General features: G+C 45.0%; 1 protein-coding gene across 6 annotated transcripts; it reads right to left on the reverse strand.

The window, feature by feature from the left end:
• Nucleotides 1-5,080: 5,080 nt before the first annotated feature.
• Nucleotides 5,081-23,075, reverse strand: LOC135518125 (myocyte-specific enhancer factor 2C-like). 6 transcript variants are annotated; one of them, XM_064943040.1, is made up of 8 exons: nucleotides 22,779-23,075; nucleotides 21,015-21,218; nucleotides 12,921-13,064; nucleotides 12,578-12,830; nucleotides 11,924-12,114; nucleotides 9,672-9,801; nucleotides 9,214-9,340; nucleotides 5,081-9,120 (listed from the first exon to the last, which is right to left on the reverse strand). In XM_064943040.1, the coding sequence occupies exons 1-8, from the start codon at nucleotides 22,830-22,832 to the stop codon at nucleotides 8,787-8,789; spliced, it is 1,437 nt and encodes a 478-aa protein (XP_064799112.1). In that variant the 5' UTR covers nucleotides 22,833-23,075; the 3' UTR covers nucleotides 5,081-8,786. The 6 variants fall into 6 exon arrangements, with proteins under 6 accessions (XP_064799112.1, XP_064799111.1, XP_064799109.1 ...); XM_064943039.1 differs by having other exon boundaries at nucleotides 9,214-9,337; nucleotides 12,578-12,827; nucleotides 22,779-22,922; XM_064943037.1 differs by having other exon boundaries at nucleotides 12,578-12,827; nucleotides 22,779-22,922.
• Nucleotides 23,076-23,674: the final 599 nt, after the last annotated feature.

Below are 23,674 nucleotides of genomic sequence, written 5' to 3' on the forward strand. Positions count from 1 at the left end.
GTCACCTTGCCCTGATTAAAAGCAGTGGTTTGCGCTTTCAGTTTCACACGAATGCTGCCATCAATCCACAGTTTCTGGTTTGGGAATGTTTTAATCGTTGCTATGGGAACGACATCTTCAACTCACGTTCTAATGAACTCGCATACCGAATCAGCGTATTTGTCAATGTTGTTGTCTGACGCAATACGAAACATATCCCAGTCCACGTGATGGAAGCAGTCTTGGAGTGTGGAATCAGATTGGTCGGACCAGCGTTGGACAGACCTCAGTGTGGGAGCTTCTTGTTTTAGTTTCTGTCTGTAGGCAGGGATCAACAAAATGGAGTCGTGGTCAGCTTTTCCGAAAGGAGGGCGGGGCAGGGCCTTATATGCGTTGCGGAAGTTAGAATAGCAATGATCCAAGGTTTTGCCAGCCCTGGTTGCGCAATCGATATGCTGATACAATTTAGGGAGTCTTGTTTTCAGATTAGCCAAATATAGCCTGATATGATTTATTATTCTGTTCCTGTCACGAGTCCGACTGAGGGTGGTTTCCCTTCCCGGTCGGGTGGCGCTCGGCGGTCGTCGTCACCGACCTATTAGCTGCCACTGATTGTCTTTTCGCCCCCTCCTTGTATGTTTATTGGTAGCACCTGTGTGTATGATTAGTTTGTCTTAATTAGACAGCCGGCCTGCCTGGTTGTTGTGCGGGATTATTCTTTGTAACCTTCTGCTCTGTATCAGAGGAACGTGTTAGTTCCTAGTCGTGCCTTTTTTGAATCGTCATTTTGACATTCCCTGTGTTTTGGGGCCGTGATCATTGTTAGCACCCTGAGGTGCGTTTAGTGCATTAAAGAGCACAGCATTGTACTCTCAGTCTCCTGCCTTTGACTCCACACCCACGACACCCGGATTGTTACAGTTCCAGAATAAATGGGCTTTGGAATGATGCCGGTCCTTCCTCAACTGCAGCTTCCCCAATTAATTCCTTGGTAGAAACAATATTTTCATCCAGGCTTTGTGTCTTGGAAAGTGGAGTGACTATTAATATATTATTCTAACAATCAAACAGAAGGGGTTTTGGAAAAGTAGGTACTTTAGTATAATGAGTAGGAAATCTCTATTAAAGACGAAGGCTGGAGGAACATATTGTTTCTATAAAATAATGAATAAACGATGGAAGGGATCTGTTTTCACATGGTCTTATAGCTTGTTACTTCAGAGGAAAAATAGTTGATGTATAGAAAATAAATAAGATCAACTGTATTCGTGGCATTGAGCTCTAGAATGACATTTGTTTGTCATCACACAGAGTCTGTGTAGCGCAGTCAGTCAGTCAATCAGTCAGTTTGACCCTTTTCTGATATCAATGACAACAGAATTTGGATTTATTGCTCACAGTAGAAAAGAAAATAATACATTCTGAATTAACATAATAAAAATAGCATTAAAAAAAAACACAATAAGAGCCAAATATTGATTACACAATGATTGAAGACACAGTACGCATCCCAAATTAGTCCATGCCCCAGATGGCCAAATTTCACAAATTGTCCCACTTTGGCGTGGCAAAGTCTAATGACAATTGTCATTAAGGTCCATGTCTGTGGGTTATGTTTTGGTAAGATCACCACTCATAGGAGGTAGCTAAATGTGGATCACTGGCATTGGTTAATTTCGACCAACAGGATTGAGGATTTGCAATGTAATTTTGTATTATCAGGGAACAATCTTTGCAAAATAAGGCAATTGATGTTATTAACTTGAGGTATGAAATAACGTACAAAATAATTGGAATGTTAATGACATCTCCATGGGTCCACCTTGGGGGGTTAAGGGTCATACCTGTATGCATTTTGGGGTATATTGATGAGACAGAATGAGCAGTATTGGAATGGGCTTTAATAGCACATCGCACCATAGAGGATAACTACACCAAACCTCCCACAGAACAAGGAGACCCATTGGAAAAGTTTCAGAGTCATCATAGATTTAATGTCAAATCAATCACAACAGCCTATTTTCAAATTGGTGCCATTCATTTCAATGTGGAAGAACTGAATAGATTTTTCAGGACATAAATTAATAAATAGTTGGTGTAATAAGACTGAAATGGACTGAAAATGTGTTAGTGTGAGGAAAGTGCTAAAAGATGTCCCAGTATATATATTCAGTAAAATATCACCAGTGTCTGCTAAATTATTAAAATGTAAATGTAATAATGGTAGAAATATGACAAAACGCCAAAAATAAGGTCTGAAATTAAGATGGGATTATAACATGACCTCACTAGAACAGGGAGCTGGATGGATGAAGTGGCGCCAACCTGCAGGCCCACATTGGGCACTCTGCCCTCTTCTTCTTGGGTCAGGGAGCTGGCTGGATGAAGTGGCTACAGTGGGGATCGGAGCCCCTGTCCGGGGGTCGGCTCCGGCTCCCTGGGTGAATTTAATAGCACCACGGGCAGGGGCCGGGACCTCTCTCCGGTGGTCGGACACCCCTCCCTGGGTTTGTCCATCCCTCTCTGGCCGTCTCCCCCCTTTCTTCCTGGTGAAAAGAGCAGGGTGGATGTAGTGACGCCGCCTAGGGGATCGAGGGTAGGTTGTTGGCAGGGTTCGCCCCCCCCTCTCCCTGGGTAGGCCCCATCCCTCTCTGGCCCTCTGTAGGGAGCTACAGTGGCTTGCGAAAGCTGCAAGTATCTTAGGGCAAGTTTCTATAAGCTTGGCACATCTAGCCAATGGGATTTTTGCCCATTCTTCAAAGCAAAATTGCTCCAGCTCGTTCAAGTTAGATGGGTTCCATTGGTGTACAGAAATCTTTAGGTCATAGTACAGATTCTCAATTGGATTGAGGTCTGGGGTTTGACTAGGCCATTCCAAGACATGTAAATGTTTCCCCTTAAACCACTTGAGTGTTGCTTTAGCAAAATGCTTAGGATCATTGTCTTGCTGGAAGGTGAACCTCTGTCCCAGTCTCAAATCTCTGGAAGACTGAAACAGGTTTCCCTCAAGACTTTCCCTGCATTTAGCACCATCCACCGTTCCTTCAATTCTGACCAGTTTCCCAGTCCCTGCCAATGAAAAACATCCCCACAGAATGATGCTGCCACCACCATGCTTCACTGTGAGGATGGTGTTCTCGGGGTGATGTGAGGTGTTGGGTTTCTTCCAGACATAGCGTTTTCCTTGATGACCGAAACCTACATTTTAGTCTCATCTGACCAGAGTACCTTCTTCCATATGTTTGGGGAATCTCCCACATGCCTTTTGGCGAACACCAAACGTGTTTGCTTATTTTTTTCTTTAAGCAATGACTTTTTTCCGGCCACTCTTCCGTAAAGCCCAGCTCTGTGGAGTGTACGGCTTAAAGTGGTCCTATGGCCAGATACTCCAATCTCCACTGTGGAGCTTTGCAGCTCCTTCAGGGTTAGCTTTGGTCTCTTTGCTGCCTCTCTGATTAATGCCCTCCTTGCCTGGTCTGTGTGTTACGGTCGGTGGCCCTCTCTTGGCAGGTTTGTTGTGGTGCCAATTTAAAAAAAAAATTAAATAATGGATTTAATGGTGCTCCGTTGGATGTTCAAAGTTTTGGATATTTTTTTATAACTCAAACCTGACCTGTGCTTCTCCACAACTTCTGTGACTTCTAAAGGTGATTGGTTGCACCAGATCGTTTTTAGGCGCTTCATAGCAACGGGGGTGAATACATATGCATGCACCACTTTTCTGTTTTAAAATTATTTATTTTTTGAAACAAGTTATTTTTTTCATTTCACTTCACCAATATGTTTTTTACACCAAAACTATTTTGTGTATGTCCATGACATGACATCCAAATAAAAATACATTTAAATTACATGTTGTAACACAACAAAATAGGGAAAACACCAAGGGGGATGAATAGTTTTGCAAGGCACTGTAGGTGGATGTAGCGGCGCCCTCTGGTGTCCATGAGTGGAGGTGGGCGCCACTCTCCAGGGGTCGGGCCCCCCTCACCGGGTCAGCCTCTCTGGTTCCTCCCACCATATCCCTGGGGAAGGGAGCTGGCTGTCCCCAGGGATCAGCCCACCCAGTCTCTGGAGCAAGAGTCTCTGAGTCAGAGCATTTTATTATTATTTATTTTTCTACATTTATTTAACTTGGCAATGACAGCCTAGGAACAGTGACCTCATTTTCAATGACAGCCTAGGAACAGTGGGTTAACTGCCTTGCTCAGAGGCAGAACATATTTTTACATTGTCAGCTCGGGGACTTCATCTTGCAACCTTTCGGTTACTAGTCCAACGCTCTACCCTCTAGGCTACCTACCGCCCCATTAACATCCCCTGTAAATGCACACTGTACAGGTGTAATGAACGAGTGTTAAAATGGCCTGTAATCACCTGTAAATGCACACTGAACAGGTGTAACAGGGGGAATATACAAGGCTGTGACTATAACCGAAGATAATTCTCTTGGGAGGAAATATGGTCGGCATTTGGTTGTGAGGTATTCTAGGTCGGGTGAACAAAAGGACTTGAGTTCCTTTATGTTATCACAATCACACCATGTGTAGTTAATCATGAAACATACACCCCCGCCCTACTTCTTCCCGGCTATATGTAATTACACACAAAGTATGATCAGCACTCATACTCTGAGATGCTTTGTGGATACGGCTCAGGTACATCAGATGCAGTCTGAATGTGGTGCTGTGGAGTTTGTGAGATGCTGGAGGAACAGAAACAGGAGTCATGGGAGTCAAACAAACCACACAGAGGCTGGTTTAAAAGTAAAGAGTCTGTATATTGTTCTGCAAAATACCATTACCTTTTAATTTCATTGCCTGTGCGGGAAAATACATGTTTATTTATGTTAGCTCCCTTCCTTCCGATAAGAAACATTGTCTTCAAGTGGTGACAAAGGCCTGCTATTGCTGCCTGGAGCCTTGTAGCGTCCAAACATTCACCTCAGAAAGACATCCTGGTGTCTGACCCCTAATCTCTGAGTGCACTACCCACTGTCATGTGGTTAGTAGCGTTATAAAGTTCACGTAAAGAACACAATTCAACATGGCACCAACATAAATAAATCATCCAGGGACCTTCACTCAGATACCATATTACATTATTGAGACGAAAAGGCTTTATTCTGTTGATAAAACTGATACAAAACATGACATTATACAACATTCTCAGAATCCTATTCAAACTATGATAATGGGTGTGGTAAATCTGAGGTACAGGTAAATTGCAGATTTTTACATTACAGACAATTTTGATGATGAAGAAAAATAAAATAGAATGAAAACAATACTGTAGCTCTGATGAGCTAGGTGAGTAGAATAGCCTCAGGCTGTTGGTTAGTCTATAACCTGTTGTGGGGCTCTGCCCTCTTGTAGTCTACTGATATCATCAATCAGTATTGTATTGTATTGCAACCTGGCAACATAGAACAAAGGTGACTTTCAAAGTCAGAAGTTGTGCTTCTAGGTGGGTTTCTTATGTCTTCTCAGTAATAATATCTGACATAATATAAAACTGTCTGTCGGGAAGAGAGGCAGCCGTCCAGCTTCTGCTCTGTCTATACACGCTGACTCTACAGTCTTAGATCTCCCAGACCCAGATTAGGCCTATTCCTGAACTAACACACACTTCCAATGGAGATTCTACATTGAGAATGCTTTTTAATCAAGGAGTGACTTCATCTGGGTTTTGAAGCAACCCTTCCTTAAGAATGTGCTATTAGGCTAACATCAGTGGCAGGTTGAGAAGCTTTAACTAAACATTTTCCTAAATGTTTGAGATTGATAGAAAATATGTGCACCTGCACATAGCTACATAATAACCCACAATATGAAGACAAAAACAAGGTTTTATCTATATTTTAACAGTGTTCACATTATTTTAAGTACATTTTCAAGAACTATAGCCATCCTTAATTTCACAGATGTGGGTTAATTATTGGGTTAATTATTTGATAGAACTAGGTAGAAATATACACTACCGGTCCAAAGCTTTGGAACACCTACTCATTCAAGAGTTTTTCTTAATTTTTTACTATTTTCTACATTGTAGAATAATAGTGAAGACATCAAAACTATGAAATAGCATATATGGAATCATGTAGTAACCAAAAAAGTGCAAAACAAATTAAAATATATTTTAGATTTTATATTCTTCAAAGTAGCCACCCTTTGCCTTGATGACAGCTTTTCACACTCTTGGCATTCTCTCAACCAGTTTCACCTGGAATGCTTTTCCAACAGTCTTGAAGGAGTTCCCACATATGCTGAGCACTTGTTACCTGCTTTTCCTTCACTCTGAGGTCCAACTCATCCCAAACCATCTCTAATTTGGTTGAGGTTGGGAGATTGTGGAGGCCAGATCATCTGATACAGCACTCCATCACTCTCCTTCTTGGTCAAATAGCCCTTACACAGCCTGGAGGTGTGTTGGGTCATTGTCCTGTTGAAAAACAAATAATAGTCCCACTAAGCAAACCAGATGGGATAGCGTATCGCTGCAGAATGCTGTGGTAGCCATGCTGGTTAAGTGTGCCTTGAATTCTAAATAAATCACAGATAGTGTCACCAGCAAAGCACCCCCACACCATAACACCTCCTCCATGCTTTACGGTGGGAAATACACATGCGGAGATCGTCTGTTCACCCACACTGCGTCTCACAAAGACATGGCGGTTGGAACCAAACATCTTCAATTTGAACTCCAGACCAAAGGACAAATTTCCACTAGTCTAATGTCCATTGCTTGTGTTTCTTGGCCCAAGCAAGTCTCTTCTTATTTTTGGTGTCCATTCGTAGCGTTTTCTTTGCAGCAAATCAACCATGAAGGTCTGATTCACACAGTCTCCTCTGAACAGTTGGTGTTGAGATGAGTCTGTTACTTGACCTCTGTGAAGCATTTATATGGGCTGCAGAGTCTGGTAACTCCAATGAACTTATCCTCTGCAGCAAAGGTAACTCTGGGTCTTCTTTCCTGTGGCAGTCCTTATGAAAGTCTGTTTCATCATGATGGTTTTTGCGACTGCACTTGAAGAAACTTTCAAAGTTATTGAAATGTTCCTTATTGACTGACCTTCATGTCTTAAAGTAATGACGGACTGCCATTTCTCTTTGCTTATTTGAGCTGTTCTTGCCATAATATGGACTTGGTTGTTTACCAAATGGGGCTATCTTGTGTATACCCCCCTACCTTGTCACAACACAAATGATTGGCTCAAACACATTAAGAAGGAAATTCCACAAATTAACTTTTACCAAGGCACATCTGTTAATTGAAATGCATTCCAGGTGACTACCTCATGAAGCTGGTTGAGAGAATGCCAAGAGTGTGCAAAGCTGTCATCAAGGCAACGGGTGGCTATTTGAAGAATCTCAAATATAAAATCGATTTTGATTTGTTTAACACTTTTTTGGTTACTACATGATTCTATATGTTATTTCATAGTTTTGATTTTCAAAATATTTTCAAAATACTATAAAGAGAAACCACTTGTTTGTGCAGCAAAGCTTTGACTTCCCATTTTATAATAATATGGCTTTGGGAGTTCTGTTTTAACTCACACCACCTCCTCCCTGTGGCTCTGTCTATCTGGCTGGTAAAACAGTCTCTCTTTCTCTCCATCTGAATGAGTAGCACTGTAGTGTATATGACTCAGATAGTATTTGTTAGCATATGGCTCTTAAAAAGTATTCTGACTGAGTTGAACTACAATTCCTAGGCGCCTTCATTTCAAGTGAGACATTCTAGTTGTCCAGGGTTCCAGCTGTATAATTAGAATATTAGAATGACTTCTTGATCGATCAATCACTATTATTCTATAGTTCCAGCTTTGTGCAACCTGTTGCATAATGGCTTTCACCCTCTCCTTCTTCCCTCTCCCCCCATCGTTGTCCTTTTTCTCTGTCTCTTTCTATCGCTCTCTTCCTTTCTCCATCAGTCTTTCCCTCCCTTCTGTCTATCTCTCTATCCCTTTCATTTTCTCTCTCTGTCTGCCAAATCCTCCCTTGTTCTTCATTTATATATACACATAAATATGTTGAACCGGCAACATGAATGGGTTGTAGTGAACACTCACTCTGTCTGCTAGTCAGCCAGCTGCAGATTGGGACATCAGAGCCAAGGTAGCGAGCGAGCGCGCACGTGCGCGCACGCACGCGCGCACGCGCGCACGCACGCACGCACGCACGCACGCACGCACGCACGCACGCACGCACGCACGCACACACACACACACACACACACACACACCCTGACGTGTCCACTCACAGTGTCTGTCCTTGTGTCTCCTAGTATATTAGTGACTCACCAGTATCTTATCCATAAAGAGTACCAGACTTCTTCAACCTTTGTTAGTTAGTTTACATAGTGTACATATTAATTTACTGATTCCCTCTCTCTCCCACAAATACACAACACAGGCAACAGACCTCCCACACCGACACCCCCACACCATATCCACCCTCACTCCTGTATAATATCACTGGTTATCTCAAATCACTCCCTATTTCCCCATAGTTAGTGCACTACGTGGGCAATAGGGTTCCATTTCAGACCCAGTCTGTCACTTATATTCCCTCCACACTCCTGTATATAATGTCCCTGTTATAGTGGAACACTCTCACTCTGCAAAAGAAGAATATAGGGCAAATCTGAAATCGCACACTATTCCCTATAAAGTGCACTACTTTTGGCAAGAGCACTAAGTAGGGAAAAGGGTGCCATTTTGGACACAAGCTTAATAATAGTCATAACACTAAACGTAACTCTACACAAGCCCCTCCCCCTCTGTGAATAAGAGGCATGCCTTATCATGTAGCCCAGCATTTTGATAGGCGCATTCGTTTGAGGGACGGGCTGTGGCGCCCATGATTGGACATTGGGTGTAGCAGGAAGTTGTCATTTCCGCGGTGATCCTCGCGATCACTGCCATCGTATGAGCTGCCACAGCTGGATAGGCTGTCGCCAGGAGACTGCCCTGCCTCCGCCGGGCCCTGATTTGTTGGGTAGCCATGGGACACACCCCCCATCCCTCCGTTGACAAATCCGATGCCTCGATCTCTGGGCGGGGAGGTGGGCTCTGACTTGATGTAGAGGTTCTGATGGACATTCTGGAGGTTAAGGTTGGAGTTCTGACAAATGTTTCTGACAGAGGAGAGGAGAGGAGAGATAGTGATTACAAAAGAGGAGAAGGAAACAGACAGACAGACAGACACGCACACACACACACACAATTACCCCATGTGTCCCAGTGCTGAGTGCTGTATATTCTGTAGCGGTTGTTGCTGCCAGCCTGTTACTGAACCCAGGTGGAGAGATCCTGATCTGTTACCCAACCCTGACAGGTCACCCAGAGAGTACTCTACTACAGAGGAAGGAATAGAGAGGGGGGAGACAACAAAAGTTACACATCTTGGGCAAATCTGAAATGAATTCTTCCTATTCACTATAAGAGTGTAACTTTTGGTCAGAGATGGAGCTGAGGTCACTGTCCAGAAGAGATTAGATTAGATGAGTTTATTAGTCACATGCAAAGGGTTGCAGAGGTAATTGCAGGGTACAGTGAAACTCTAATGTCCCTGAGGGAATGTCCATAGGAGGAGCAGCAAGGGAGGAAGTGAGAAGTGAATGAAACAATAATACAAATAATAACACATATTTACAGAAGACGGAGTGGTAGAAGACGGAGTGCCTACCTGTGTCATATGAGGTGGAGAGGGCAGAGGGGTACCCTATCATACCCTGCCCGGGCAGAGTAGGTGTTGCTATGGAGACCACGGGGGTAGCCAATGTCTGGGCAGACTGGGAGTGGTTTATTCTCTGGTTCTGAAACAACAAAATAATAAACTAACATTAGTACACTTGTGGCTAGAAGGATTTGGGTCTATGGTCATTTGAGACATAAACAGATATTCAGCATAGCAACTCCACATTGTCCATCTGTGTGATGTCACAATACTTACCAGCATCATGTCAAAATCCTCACACTGGCAGCATGAAAAACAATACAACATATACAACATATTAGAGTACGGAGGGGGTTGGAGTCAGAGGAACTGTGTAGGAGTCAGAGGGACTGTGTAGCAGTCAGAGGGACTGTGTAGCAGTCAGAGGGACTGTGTAGCAGTCAGAGGGACTGTGTAGGAGTCAGAGGGACTGTGTAGGAGTCAGAGGGACTGTGTAGGAGACAGAGGGACTGTGTAGGAGACAGAGGGACTGTGTAGGAGACAGAGGGACTGTGTAGGAGACAGAGGGACTGTGTAGGAGTCAGAGGGGCTGTGTAGGAGTCAGAGGGACTGTGTAGGAGTCAGAGGGACTGTGTAGCAGTCAGAGGGACTGTGTAAGAGTCAGAGGGACTGTGTAAGAGTCAGAGGGACTGTGTAAGAGTCAGAGGGACTGTGTAAGAGTCAGAAGGACTGTGTAGGAGTCAGAGGGACTGTGTAGGAGTCAGAGGGACTGTGTAGGAGTCAGAGGGACTGTGTAGGAGTCCGAGGGACTGTGTAGGAGTCAGAAGGGCTGTGTAGGAGTCAGAGGGACTGTGTAAGAGTCAGAGGGACTGTGTAAGAGTCAGAGGGACTGTGTAAGAGTCAGAGGGACTGTGTAAGAGTCAGAGGGACTGTGTAAGAGTCAGAAGGGCTGTGTAGGAGTCAGAGGGACTGTGTAAGAGTCAGAGGGACTGTGTAAGAGTCAGAGGGACTGTGTAAGAGTCAGAGGGACTGTGTAAGAGTCAGAGGGACTGTGTAAGAGTCAGAGGGACTGTGTAGGAGTCAGAGGGACTGTGTAGGAGTCAGAGGGACTGTGTAAGAGTCAGAGGGACTGTGTAGGAGTCAGAGGGACTGTGTAGGAGTCAGAGGGACTGTGTAGGAGTCAGAGGGACTGTGTAAGAATCAGAGGAACTGTGTAAGAGTCAGAGGAACTCTGTAAGAGTCAGAGGAACTGTGTGGGAGTCAGAGGAACTGTGTGGGAGTCAGAGGAACTGTGTGGGAGTCAGAGGAACTGTGTGGGAGTCAGAGGAACTGTGTGGGAGTCAGAGGAACTGTGTGGGAGTCAGAGGAACTGTGTAGGAGTCAGAGGAACTGTGTAGGAGTCAGAGGGACTGTGTAGGAGTCAGAGGGACTGTGTAGGAGTCAGAGGGACTGTGTAGGAGTCAGAGGGACTGTGTAAGAATCAGAGGAACTGTGTAAGAGTCAGAGGAACTGTGTGGGAGTCAGAGGAACTGTGTGGGAGTCAGAGGAACTGTGTGGGAGTCAGAGGAACTGTGTGGGAGTCAGAGGAACTGTGTGGGAGTCAGAGGAACTGTGTGGGAGTCAGAGGAACTGTGTGGGAGTCAGAGGAACTGTGTGGGAGTCAGAGGAACTGTGTGGGAGTCAGAGGAACTGTGTGGGAGTCAGAGGAACTGTGTGGGAGTCAGAGGAACTGTGTGGGAGTCAGGGGAACTGTGTGGGAGTCAGGGGAACTGTGTGGGAGTCAGAGGAACTGTGTGGGAGTCAGAGGAACTGTGTGGGAGTCAGAGGAACTGTGTATGAGTCAGAGGAACTGTGTATGAGTCAGAGGAACTGTGTGGGAGTCAGAGGAACTGTGTGGGAGTCAGAGGAACTGTGTGGGAGTCAGAGGAACTGTGTGGGAGTCAGAGGAACTGTGTGGGAGTCAGAGGAACTGTGTGGGAGTCAGAGGAACTGTGTGGGAGTCAGAGGGACTGTGTGGGAGTCAGAGGAACTGTGTGGGAGTCAGGGGAACTGTGTGGGAGTCAGGGGAACTGTGTGGGAGTCAGAGAAACTGTGTGGGAGTCGGATGAACTGTGTATGAGTCAGAGGGACTGTGTAAGAGTCAGGAAGGTTCTAACTGTCTCAGGGGAGATGGAGAAAGAGGAGCTAGACAGAGATGGGGGAGGAGCTAGACAGAGATGGAGGGAGGAGATAGACAGAGATTGAAGGAGGAGATCACTCACGATGGAGGGCATGTTGTTCTTGTTGCCAGGGGGTAGCAGCGTGCGGAGGTCCGGCTTGCGGTTGCCAATCAGTGTCATGGAGTTCATCGGGGGCGAAGTCTTGGCCTGAATCATCGGGGGCGAAGTGTTGGCCATACCTCCTGGAGATAACAGCCCCGGTGAGGTACGGTGGTTACCATAGTTACCACTACCTAGGAGACGGATAGACAGGAGAATACTGGATGTTTTTCTTGTTTAACCTGGGAGGACAAATTGAAACTGTAATCATAATAGGCCTAATATAATATACAGTACCAGTCAAAAGTTTTAGAACACCTTCAAGGGTTTTTCTTTATTTTGACTATTTTCTACATTCTAGAATAATAGTGAAGACATCACAACTATGAAATAACACATATGGAATCATGTAGTAACCAAATCAAAATATATTTGTTATACTATTTTTTATACTATTTAAAGTAGCCACCCTTTGCCATATGTGTTATTTCATAGTTTGATGTCTTCACTATTATTCTAGAACGTAGAACACAGTAAAAACAAAGAAAACCCCTGGAATGAGTAGGTGTTCTAAAATGTTTGACTGGTACTGTACATTATCAATGCATCAGACATTAGAAGAGACAGCATGTAAAGTAAATAGCATAGTTAACTCACCAGCGTTGGAGACGCTGTTAGACAGCTCTGAACCCATCATCCCTCCTGAGTTTCCAGCACTGGGGGGTTGGTGTGTGTGTTGGGGTCCAGGCGACATGCTGTTCCTCTGCAGGCCAGAGTGTGTTTGGCAAAGAGGCGGAAGACTGTGGTTATACAAGGATCCCCCCACCCCAGGGTGAGAGTATAGTAGTCCACTGTTGTTTTGGCCCTGGATGGAGCCAACCATGTCGTAGTTAGGCGGGGGGAGAGCCTGCTGGACAGAGACAGACACCAGGGTTAGCAAGGCAAATTGAGAAGTGGAACAGGCATGAGTGGATACACACACAGGTCCAGTTGTACTTACACAGAGTCTCTGTCTGCTGATCAGGAGGTCAATGTCTTCATTGATTTTGCGGTATTTGTCCTCTGACTCGGGGCTCTGACCAGCAGAGTCGTCTGCCTCGATGTCAGGACTGTCACAACCATTTAGACCCTTCTTACGCAGAGTCTGAGAGAGACAGACACACAGAGAGAGAGAGAGAGAGAGACAGACACAGAGAGAGAGAGAGACAGACACAGAGAGAGAGAGACAGACACACAGAGAAAGAGAGAGACAGACACAGAGAGAGAGACAGACAGAGAGAGAGGGAGACAGAGACACAGAGAGAGAGACACACACAGAAAGAAAGAAAGAGACAGACAGAGAGAGAGAGAGTGAGGGAGAGAGAGGGAGAGAGAGAGAGACAGACACACAGAGAGCATAGTCAGTGAATAAAGCACAACAGTTATTCTAAAGACCACATGGGCATGGCAGACCACTGAAAAGCTGCAGTCTACTTTTCGACCACCAAGAGGCGCTATTTGGAGCAGAAATAACATCCTCAAAAGACCACGTGGCAGATAGATACTTTAATTGAACACCAGTATGATAGGGGAGAGGGTAGACAGAGTGACAGAGAAAGAAGGTATTGTAAATAGAGGTGAGAGAGTGTGGTAGTCATAGATTACGAGAGATGAGAGCAGAAAAGAGGGGGGAGTGTAGAATGGAGTGGAGAGTAGGCCTGTAATCACTGCTGATATTGTCCATAGAGCTGTGATGCTTTCCCCTAGTGTGTGTGTGCACGCATCTTCAGACGATGTATATGTAATGTATGCAGTTTGGCTCAACTCTGTCCTGTCTCAGCACTTTACAGCCTATCACTAGACCACTACAGCTCTCACACACACACACACACACACACACACACACACACACACACACACACACACACACACACACACACACACACACACACACACACGGGCCCAGCTATGCCACTCATCCCAGCCATGCCCACCTGTCACTGGACGACACAGCGAGGGGGGAGTGGCCGAACCCAGGTTTAGCAACCCTGTGTCTGAAGGATGTCCATAGAAGGCTTTTTTTTTACCTCTGTGGCACCCAGAGCACCCCTAGTTTCCAGTCCTCACCCACCATCCCTCTCACCCCCACTACCCCTTCTTTCTCTCGCTCTCTCATGCCCACTCCCTCCCCACCTCTATCTCCACCCCACAACCACACCTTCCATGTCCATTGCTGACAAAACACATGTCAGCAACACAACAACAAAATGACAGTAGACATGAAAGGAAGACCGTGAAGAACTCTTACACTTTATTTCAGAACACATGACTCTCCATACCCTGGTTCTACACAGCTCTACAAAGAGCCCTGGCCTACACAGCCCTAGAGCCCTGGCCTACATTGCTCTACACAGAGCCCTGGCCTACACAGCCCTAGAGCCCTGGCCTACACAGCTCTACACAGAGCCCTGGCCTACACAGCCCTAGAGCCCTGGCTGTACACAGCTCTGCACAGAGCCCTGGCCTACACAGCTCTACACAGAGCTCTGGCATACACAGCCCTAGAGCCCTGTCCTATACAGCCCTAAACAGAGCCCTGGCCTACACAGAGCCTTGGTCTACACTGCCCTAAACAGAGCCCTGGCCTACATAGCCCTAGACAGAGCCCTGGCCTACACAGCCCTACACAGAGCCCTGGCCTACACAGCCCTACACAGAGCCCTGGCCTACACAGCCCTAGACAGAGCCCTGGCCTACACAGCCCTAGACAGAGCCCTGGCCTATACAGCTCTACACAGAGCCCTGGCCTACACAGCTCTACACAGAGCCCTGGCCTACACAGAGCCCTGGCCTACACAGCCCTAGAGCCCTGGCTCTACACAGATCTACACAGCTCTACACAGAGCCCTGACCTACACAGCCCTAGAGCCCTGGCCTACACAGCTCTACAGAGCCCTGGCCTACACAGCCCTAGAGCCCTGGCCTACACAGCTCTACACAGAGCCCTGGCGTACACAGCCCTACACAGAGCCCTGGCCTACATAGCTCTTCACAGAGCCCTGGCCTACACAGCTCTACACAGAGGTGTGTCTGCGGTGAGAGGTGTGTGTGTTGTGAGAGGTGTGTTGGTGTGTGTGTGTGTGGTGAGAGGTGAAGACAGCAACTGGTTGAGTGGGCAGCTAACTGAAGGTGCTCAGAGGAGAACACAACTGATAGAAAGAGCGAGAGAGAAAGAGAGAGAAAAGGAAAGAGAGGGGAGTGAAGGAGAAAGGGGAGAGGGAAGGAATGAGAAAGAGAGAAAGAATGAAAGAGAAAGATGGAGAGAAAGAATTAGATAGAGACAAAGGAAGGCACAAAATAAGAGAGGATATGTCAGAGAGAAAGGAAGACAAAATAAGAGAGAAAGCACTGAATCCCCATATCTCCATTCCAAGCCACCCTCAACTGTCTACAATCGCTCTCATTTTTCTCTTCCACTCCTTGTTGTTCTTCCTCCCCTTTGGGTGGTCTGGTCTCCTAACCACTTCCACATCAATTAGAGAGTGTGTATGTGTGTGTTGACTTCACAAGGGCACAGAGTGCGAGGAACCTCTCCATATGCCAAGGAACATGACGTGCACCTCTTACATCTCACCTCTCCTGTCCTAACAGGCGTACATTTCAACTACACACACACACACTATGTAGTCATGTGGCGAAAAATATTGAAATCAATTCCAGTGGTGATGCATGGTCATAAACTACATGGACAAAAGTATGTGAACACCCATTCAAATTAGTGGATTCAGCTATTTCAGCCTCGCCCGTTGCTGACAGGTGTATAAAATTGAGCACACAGTCATGCAATCTTCATAGACAAACACTGGCAGTAGGATGGCCCATACTGAGGAGCTCAGTGACTTTCAACCTGGCACCGTCATAGGATGCCACCTTTCTAACAAGTCAGTTCATCAAATTTCTGCCCTGCTAGAGCTGCCCTGGTCAACTCTAAGGGCTGTTATTGTGAAGTGGAAATGGCTTAGCCACGAAGTGGTAGGCCACACAAGCTCACAGAACGGTACCACATGCTGAAACACGTAGCGCGTAAAATTTGTCTGTCCTTGGTTGTAACACTCACTACCGAGTTCAAAACTGCCTATATAAGCAAAGTCATTACAATAACTGTTCGTGGGGAGCTTCATGAAATTAGTTTCCACGGCAGAGCAGCCGCACACAAGCCTAACACCTAACAACAATGCCAAGTGTTGGCTGGAGTGGTGTAAAGCTCGCCGCCATTGGACTCTGGAGCAGTGGAAATGCGTTCTCTGGAGTGATGAATCACGCTTCCCAATCTGGCAGGCCGACGGACAAATCTGGGTTTGGCGGATGCCAGGAGAACGCTACCTGCCCCAATGCATAATGCCAACTGTAAAGGTTGGTGGAAGAGGAATAATGGTCTGGGGCTGTTTTTCATGGTTCGGGCCCCTTAGTTCCAGTGAAGGGAGATCTTAACGCTACAGCATTCAATGACATTCTAGACAATTATGTTTGTATTTGTATTTATTAAGGATCTCCATTAGCTCCCGGGGTCCAGCAACATGAAGCCAGGTATATACATTTAAAAATATAACACAACATTACATTTCAAAACACTTTACCCAATACATTTAGTGTGTTCCCTCAACCCACTACTCCACTATCACATACTTACAACACGACTGTTCTTCCAACTTTTCGGCAACAGTTTGGGGAAGGCCATTTCCTGTTTCAGCATGACAATGCCCCTATGCACAAAGCGAGGTCCATACAGAAATGGTTTGTCGAGATCGGTGCGAAGTACAGAGAGATCCTTGATTAAAACCTGCTCCAGAGCGCTCAGGACCTCAGACTGGGACAAAGGTACACCTTCCAACAGGACAACTACCCTATGCACACAGCTAGGACAATGCAGGAGTGGCTTTGGGATACAACTCTGAATGTCCTTGAGTGGCCCAGCCAGAGTCCGGACATCTCTGGAGACCTGAAAATAGTTGTGCAGCGACGCTCCCCATCCAACAAGATGGAGCTGGAGAGGATCTGCAGAGAAGAATGGGAGAAACTTCCCAAATCCAGGTGTGCCAAGCTTGTAGCGTCATACCCAAGAAGACTTGAGGTTGTAATCACTGTCAAAGGTGCTTCAAAAAAGTACTAAGTAAAGGGTTTGAATACTTACAGTTGAAGTCGGAAGTTTACATACACTTAGGTTGGCGTCATTAAAACTTGTTTTTTCAACCACTCCACAAATGTCTTGTTAACAAACTATAGTTTTGGCAAGTCAGTTAGGACATCTACCTTGTGCATGACACAAGTCATTTTTCCAACAATTGTTCACAGACAGATCATTTCACTTATAATTCACTGTATCACAATTCCAGTGGGTCAGAAGTTTACATACACTAAGATGACTGTGCCTTTAAACAGCTTGGAAAATTCCAGAAAATGTCATGGCTTTAGAAGCTTCTGATAGGCTAATTGACATCATTTGAGTCAATTGGAGGTGTACCTGTGGATGTATTTCAATGCCTACTTTCAAACTCAGCGCCTCTTTGCTTGGCATCATGGCAAATCAAAAGAAATCAGCCAAGACCTCAGAAAATAAATTGTAGACCTCCACAAGTCTGGTTCATCCTTGGGAGCAACTTCCAAACTCCTGAAGGTACCACGTTCATCTGTACAAACAGTAGTACGCATGTATAAACACCATGGGACCACGCAGCCGTCATACCGCTCAGGAAGGAGACGTGTTCTGTCTCCTAGAGTTGAACGTACTTTGGTGCGAAAAGTGCAACTCAATCGCAGAACAACAGCAAAGGACCTTGTGAAGATGCTGGAGGAAACAGGTACAAAAGTATCTATATCCACAGTAAAATTAGTCCTATATCGACATAACCTGAAAGGCCGTTCAGCAAGGAAGAGGCAACTACTCCAAAACCGCTATTAAAAAATGCCAGACTACGGTTTGCAACTGCACATGGGGACAAAGATCAGACTTTTTGGAGAAATGTCCTCTGGTCTGATGAAACAAAATAGAACTGTTTGGCCATAATGACCATTGTTATGTTTGGAGGAAAAAGGGGGAGGCTTGCAAGCTGACAAACACCATCCCAACCATGAAGCACGGGGGTGGCAGCATCATGTTGTGGGGGTGCTTTCCTGCAGGAGGGACTGATGCACTTCACAAACTAAATGGCATCATGAGGAAGGAAAAGTATGTGGATATATTGAAGCAACATCTCAAGACATCAGTTAAAGTTAAAGCTTGGTTGCAAATGGGTCTTCCAAATGGACAATGACCCCAAGCATACTTCCAAAGTTGTGGCAAAATGGCTTAAGGACAACAAAGTCAAGGTATTGGAGTGGCCATCACAAAGCCCTGACCTCAATCCCATAGAACATTTGTGGGCAGAACTGAAAAAGCATATGCGAGCAAGGAGGCCTACAAATCTGACTCAGTCACACAAGCTCTGTCAGGAGGAATGGGCCAAAATTCACCCAACTTATTGTGGAAAGCTTGTGAAAGGTTACCTGAAATGTTTGACCCAAGTTAAACAATTTAAAGGCAATGCTACCAAATACTAATTGTGTGTATGCAAACTTCTGACCCACTGGCAATGTGATGAAATAAATAAAAGCTGAAATAAATCATTCTCTCTACTATTATTCTGACATTTCACATTTTTAAATGGAGTTGTGATCCTAACTGACCTAACACAGGAAATTTTTACTTGGAATAAATGTGAGTAATTGTGAAAAACTGAGTTTAAATGTATTTGGCTAAGATATATGTAAATATGTTACATTATTTATACGTTTTTTAATACATTTGCCTACATTTTTAAAAACCTGTTTTTGCTTTGTCATTATGGAGTATTGTGTGTTGATTGAGGAGGGAAAAAAACTATTTACCCATTTTAGAATAAGGCTGTAACATTACAAAATGTGTAAAATGTCAAGGGGTCTGAATGCTTTTCGAAGGCACTGTACATGCCAACATCTTCGCCACACACCCCTCCCATTTTTCTTGTCTGAACATTTAAAATTATATTCAAGACACGTTATCTTCAGACATATTATAGATGCTTTTCACTGACAGCAACAACTCAATAATCAGCTAGGTCTCTGACCATGCGCGGTGCCCAAATTGCAGGCTTCCCAACGAGGCATATTGGCCGACACGTTTGTGATTTAAAACAAACCGCAGCTTTAAAAAAAGTTAATGATGCTCTGTGGTGAAATATTTCAAATTATTTGAATTATTTCTGTATAGACTGGAGTAATTTGGCCTATATAATTTTGGCAAATTTTATTCAATTTACTTTAGGCTGCAGTGACTACTGTTACGTCATGTCCTATGTTGAGACAACTCAACACATTAGGAATTTAATGTTATTGTTCGCCTGCAAATACTTTATTACAAAAGTATTTTGCCTCCCAGTCAGTCCACACACACACACACACACACACACACACACACACACACACACACACACACACACACACACACACACACACACACACACACACACACACACACACACACACACACACATCCCCCAAAGGCTATTCTTAGCAGCAGCATTCTATTTTTAGCCTGCTGCCGGTTTCCAAACTTTGATCAGGGAGAGATTGGTTCCACAAAGAGAGCTGGAGTTCCACTGGGCCTGTGTGTGTGTTCTAATTGATGAGCCTTACTGAGAGCTTCAGCTGTTTTCAATCTACAACACAGACACACACCACAGAATGGAGTGAAATAGGGTTAGTAAAAGAGGGGTGAGGAATGCAGGAGTTCTTAGAGTTATAAATAGCCATTATCCTGGGCCTCCTGCACCAAATACAGAACACACACGCGCGTGCGCACACACACACACCTCGTTATGGAAAGAAAACAACCCAGACAAAGGAGTCTCTTCTATTCCATTCCTGTAAAGAAGATAGTTTAACGGTTCACAGGGTTTCACAGCTAGGTCATCTTTGACCATGTTTATCAATACAGAGACAGGGACTGTGTGCGATGCTGAAAGATATACAGGTACAAATCTGTCATTCTGCCCCTGAACAGGTAGGCTGTCATTGCCTAGTTAAATAAAGGTTCAAAAGAGAGAGATAGAAGAGAGAGAGATAGAAAGGCTTGTATGTGAGAGATGAGAAGGAAATTGACAGAGGAGGAAAAGACCCATCATCATCGATCTGTCTTCCAGAAGACACCTACACACTAGGGGTCAGCAAGGAGAGAGGAGAAGAGAGGACATTTGTTGAGAGGGATTAAGAAGAGCATATTGAGATTATAGTAATGAGTGATAGGATTACAGTAGATTAACATAGATTATATGCTGCTGCTGGCTGACTGACCAAAAAGTGGGACAGGTGGAGAGGGACATCAGCTATCAGGCCAAAACCACCCCCTTGTGGACCTCTGACATACAGTATTGACCACCAGACTCATTTTAAATGTGGAATATTTGAGCTGTGCTTGATTGTTTTAGTTTGCCTGGTTTACAATGGAACCAATGAAATATTCCCAATACTGGGCTGCATATCTTACTTTCCCCATTCCCACACAGAAACATCCCCATCAGCCTCTGCACTCTATCAAACCTGTTTTTCCACTACTCCCAATGGGAGGCTCATGGCCTGTGTTGGAACACATACCTTTCACTGGAAGACCATAACCACTGTACTCCATGCCGCTACAGATTCCCGTCAGCGATCCAGAGACTAAATCCAACGCACCTGTCCTTTGAACTCTGATCCCTAACCCCTGACCCCTAACCTCGGTCACATGGATCACGGTCCGTTGGGTGGCCCTGAAGAGGGTTGAATGAGGACGTTGGACATGTGTGTGTGAGGAGACACCAGACTTGTTCTCCTAACACCATTGCATAACTCCAGGCTGGCCTCCCTGATCTCTGAGTTCTTAGCCAAACACATGTATTACACTAGCTGTATTACACTAGCTGTATTACACTAGCTGTATTACACTAGCTGTATTACACTAGCTGTTCATTCAACCAACTGAGTGTCTACTGCTTTTTAATCAGATTTCCACCAGTGAAACCATGTTGGTGAACTTGTCTGCAATACAGTGTGTGGGACTCACTTCCACGATGTCTGAGTTAGTCCTGCTCTCGTGAGGTTCGTTGTACTCTGTGTATTTGAGCAGGACCTTGTCCATGTCAGTGCTGGCATACTGGAACAATTTATTGGTGCTGTTGAAGATGATGAGGGCGATCTCACAGTCACACAGAACACTCAGCTCATACGCCTTCTTCATCAGGCCAAACTTCCGCTTGGTGAATGTCACCTGGAGAGGGAGAGAGAGAGGGTGACGGAGAGAGGGAGAGGAAGAGAGAGAGAGGAAAAGAGAGGGAGAGGAGAGAGAGGGGAGAGAGAGAGGAAAAGAGAGGGAGAGGAGAGAGAGGGGGAGAGAGAGAGGAAAAGAGAGGGAGAGGAGAGTTAGGGCAGAGAGAGAGGAAAAGAGAGGGAGAGGAGAGAGAGGGGAAAGAGAGAGGGGAAAGAGAGAGGGAGGAGAGAGAGGGGAAAGAGAGAGGGGAAGAGAGAGAGAGGAAAAGAGAGGGAGAGGAGAGAGAGGGGAAGAGAGAGAGAGGAAAAGAGTGGGAGAGGAGAGAGAGGGGAAGAGAGAGAGAGGGAGAGGAGAGAGAGGGGAAGAGAGAGAGAGAGAGAGGGAGAGAGGGGAAGAGAGAGAGAGGGAGAGAGAGAGAGATGGGAGAGAGAGAGAGAGAGATGGGAGAGAGAGAGGGTGAGGGAGAGAGGGAGAGAGAGGAAATGAGAGGGAGAGAGAGAGAGGGGGGAGAGAGAGAGAGGGAGAGAGTAAGAGAGAGAGAGTGAGAGAGTGAGAGCGAGAGTGAGAGAAGAGAGAGTTTACAGTGTATACTGTACGTGAACTGTTGAATGTACGTATGTTGGCCTGCGCGTTGACAATAGACTATATTGAAAATCCAGTAAGTATGTAAGGTAAGGTATGTATGTATCTATGTATGTAAGGTATGTATGTACGTATGTAAGGTATGTACGTATGTATGTAAGGTATGTGTGTATGTGTGTACATATGTAAGATATGTATGTATGTATGGTATGTATGTATGTATGTATGTATGTATGTATGTATGTATGTATGTATGTATGTATGTATGTATGTATGTATGTATGTATGTATGTATGTATGTATGTAAGTGTGTATGGTATTATGTGTGTATGTATGTAGGTTAAGTGTGCTCTTGCACTCTGATGTTGACTTCTAAACCACCCCTGAGGGGAATACTTAAACTGAGAGACAAACAGACAGACTGACAGTCATGTTAACATTTAAATAGAGTCTAATTATGGATGCTGGTGCCCTTGGCCATTACTGCTTAACTTGAGACTGACTGTAAGTCACTATCACATTAGGATACACAGATATGGGCACAGAATCACTGTCTCTACTACAATGTCATAATCAGAACACTGAGGAAGAAATGTGAGGCTGGTCACTGTATGGAAGACCACCCTCCCACGTGTGCTCGCAAGCAAGGACCCTTAACACACACACACACACACACACCCACACACACACACACACACACACACACACACACACACACACACACACACACACACACACACACACACACACACAGAGGGAACAGGGAGGTCATCCCAGCTCTAGGGGCCAGGAAGCACATGTTAGTGCATTTCCTGTCATAACAGGAAGAGGGGAACCACTGCCCCACTGCACACACACATACTCCTCAAAATGCCTCTGTCTCTACTTCCTTCCCACCTAGTTGTGTGCAGGTGTGGGAGTGTTGGGGCTTGTATGTGTGTGTGACCATTATTCGGAGAAAGCTCAGTGTTCATTTACCTGTCTGTTACGTTCATCCATAATCCGTGCTATCTGGATCTTTTTCCTCCCCATCTTCTCTCCTTCTCTTTCTCTCCTATCCCAAAAGTCTTGTTCTTCTTCTCTTTCTCTCCTATCCCAAAAGTCCTGTTCTTCTCTTTCTCTCCTATCCCAAAAGTCTTGTTCTTCTTCTCTTTCTATCCTATCCCAAAAGTCCTGTTCTTCTTCTCTTTCTCTCCTATCCCAAAAGTCCTGTTCTTCTTCTCTTTCTCTCCTATCCCAAAAGTCCTGTTCTTCTTCTCTTTCTCTCCTATCCCAAAAGTCCTGTTCTTCTTCTCTATCCTAAAAGTCCTGTTCTTCTTCTCTTTCTCTCCTATCCCAAAAGTCCTGTTCTTCTTCTCTATCCCAAAAGTCCTGTTCTTCTTCTCTTTCTCTCCTATCCCAAAAGTCCTGTTCTTCTTCTCTATCCCAAAAGTCCTGTTCTTCTTCTCTTTCTCTCCTATCCCAAAAGTCCTGTTCTTCTTCTCTTTCTCTCCTATCCCAAAAGTCCTGTTCTTCTTCTCTATCCCAAAAGTCCTGTTCTTCTTCTCTTTCTCTCCTATCCCAAAAGTCCTGTTCTTCTTCTCTATCCCAAAAGTCCTGTTCTTCTTCTCTTTATCTCCTATCCCAAAAATCCTGTTCTTCTTCTCTTTCTCACCTATCCCAAAAGTCCTGTTCTTCTTCTCTTTCTCTCCTATCCCAAAAGTCCTGTTCTTCTTCTCTTTCTCTCCTATCCCAAAAGTCCTGTTCTTCTTCTCTTTCTCTCCTATCCCAAAAGTCCTGTTCTTCTTCTCTTTCTCTCCTATCCCAAAAGTCCTGTTCTTCTTCTCTTTCTCTCCTATCCCAAAAGTCCTGTTCTTCTTCTCTATCCCAAAAGT

This window comes from Oncorhynchus masou, chromosome 28, assembly GCF_036934945.1.
Source record: "Oncorhynchus masou masou isolate Uvic2021 chromosome 28, UVic_Omas_1.1, whole genome shotgun sequence".
NCBI lineage: Eukaryota > Metazoa > Chordata > Actinopteri > Salmoniformes > Salmonidae > Oncorhynchus > Oncorhynchus masou.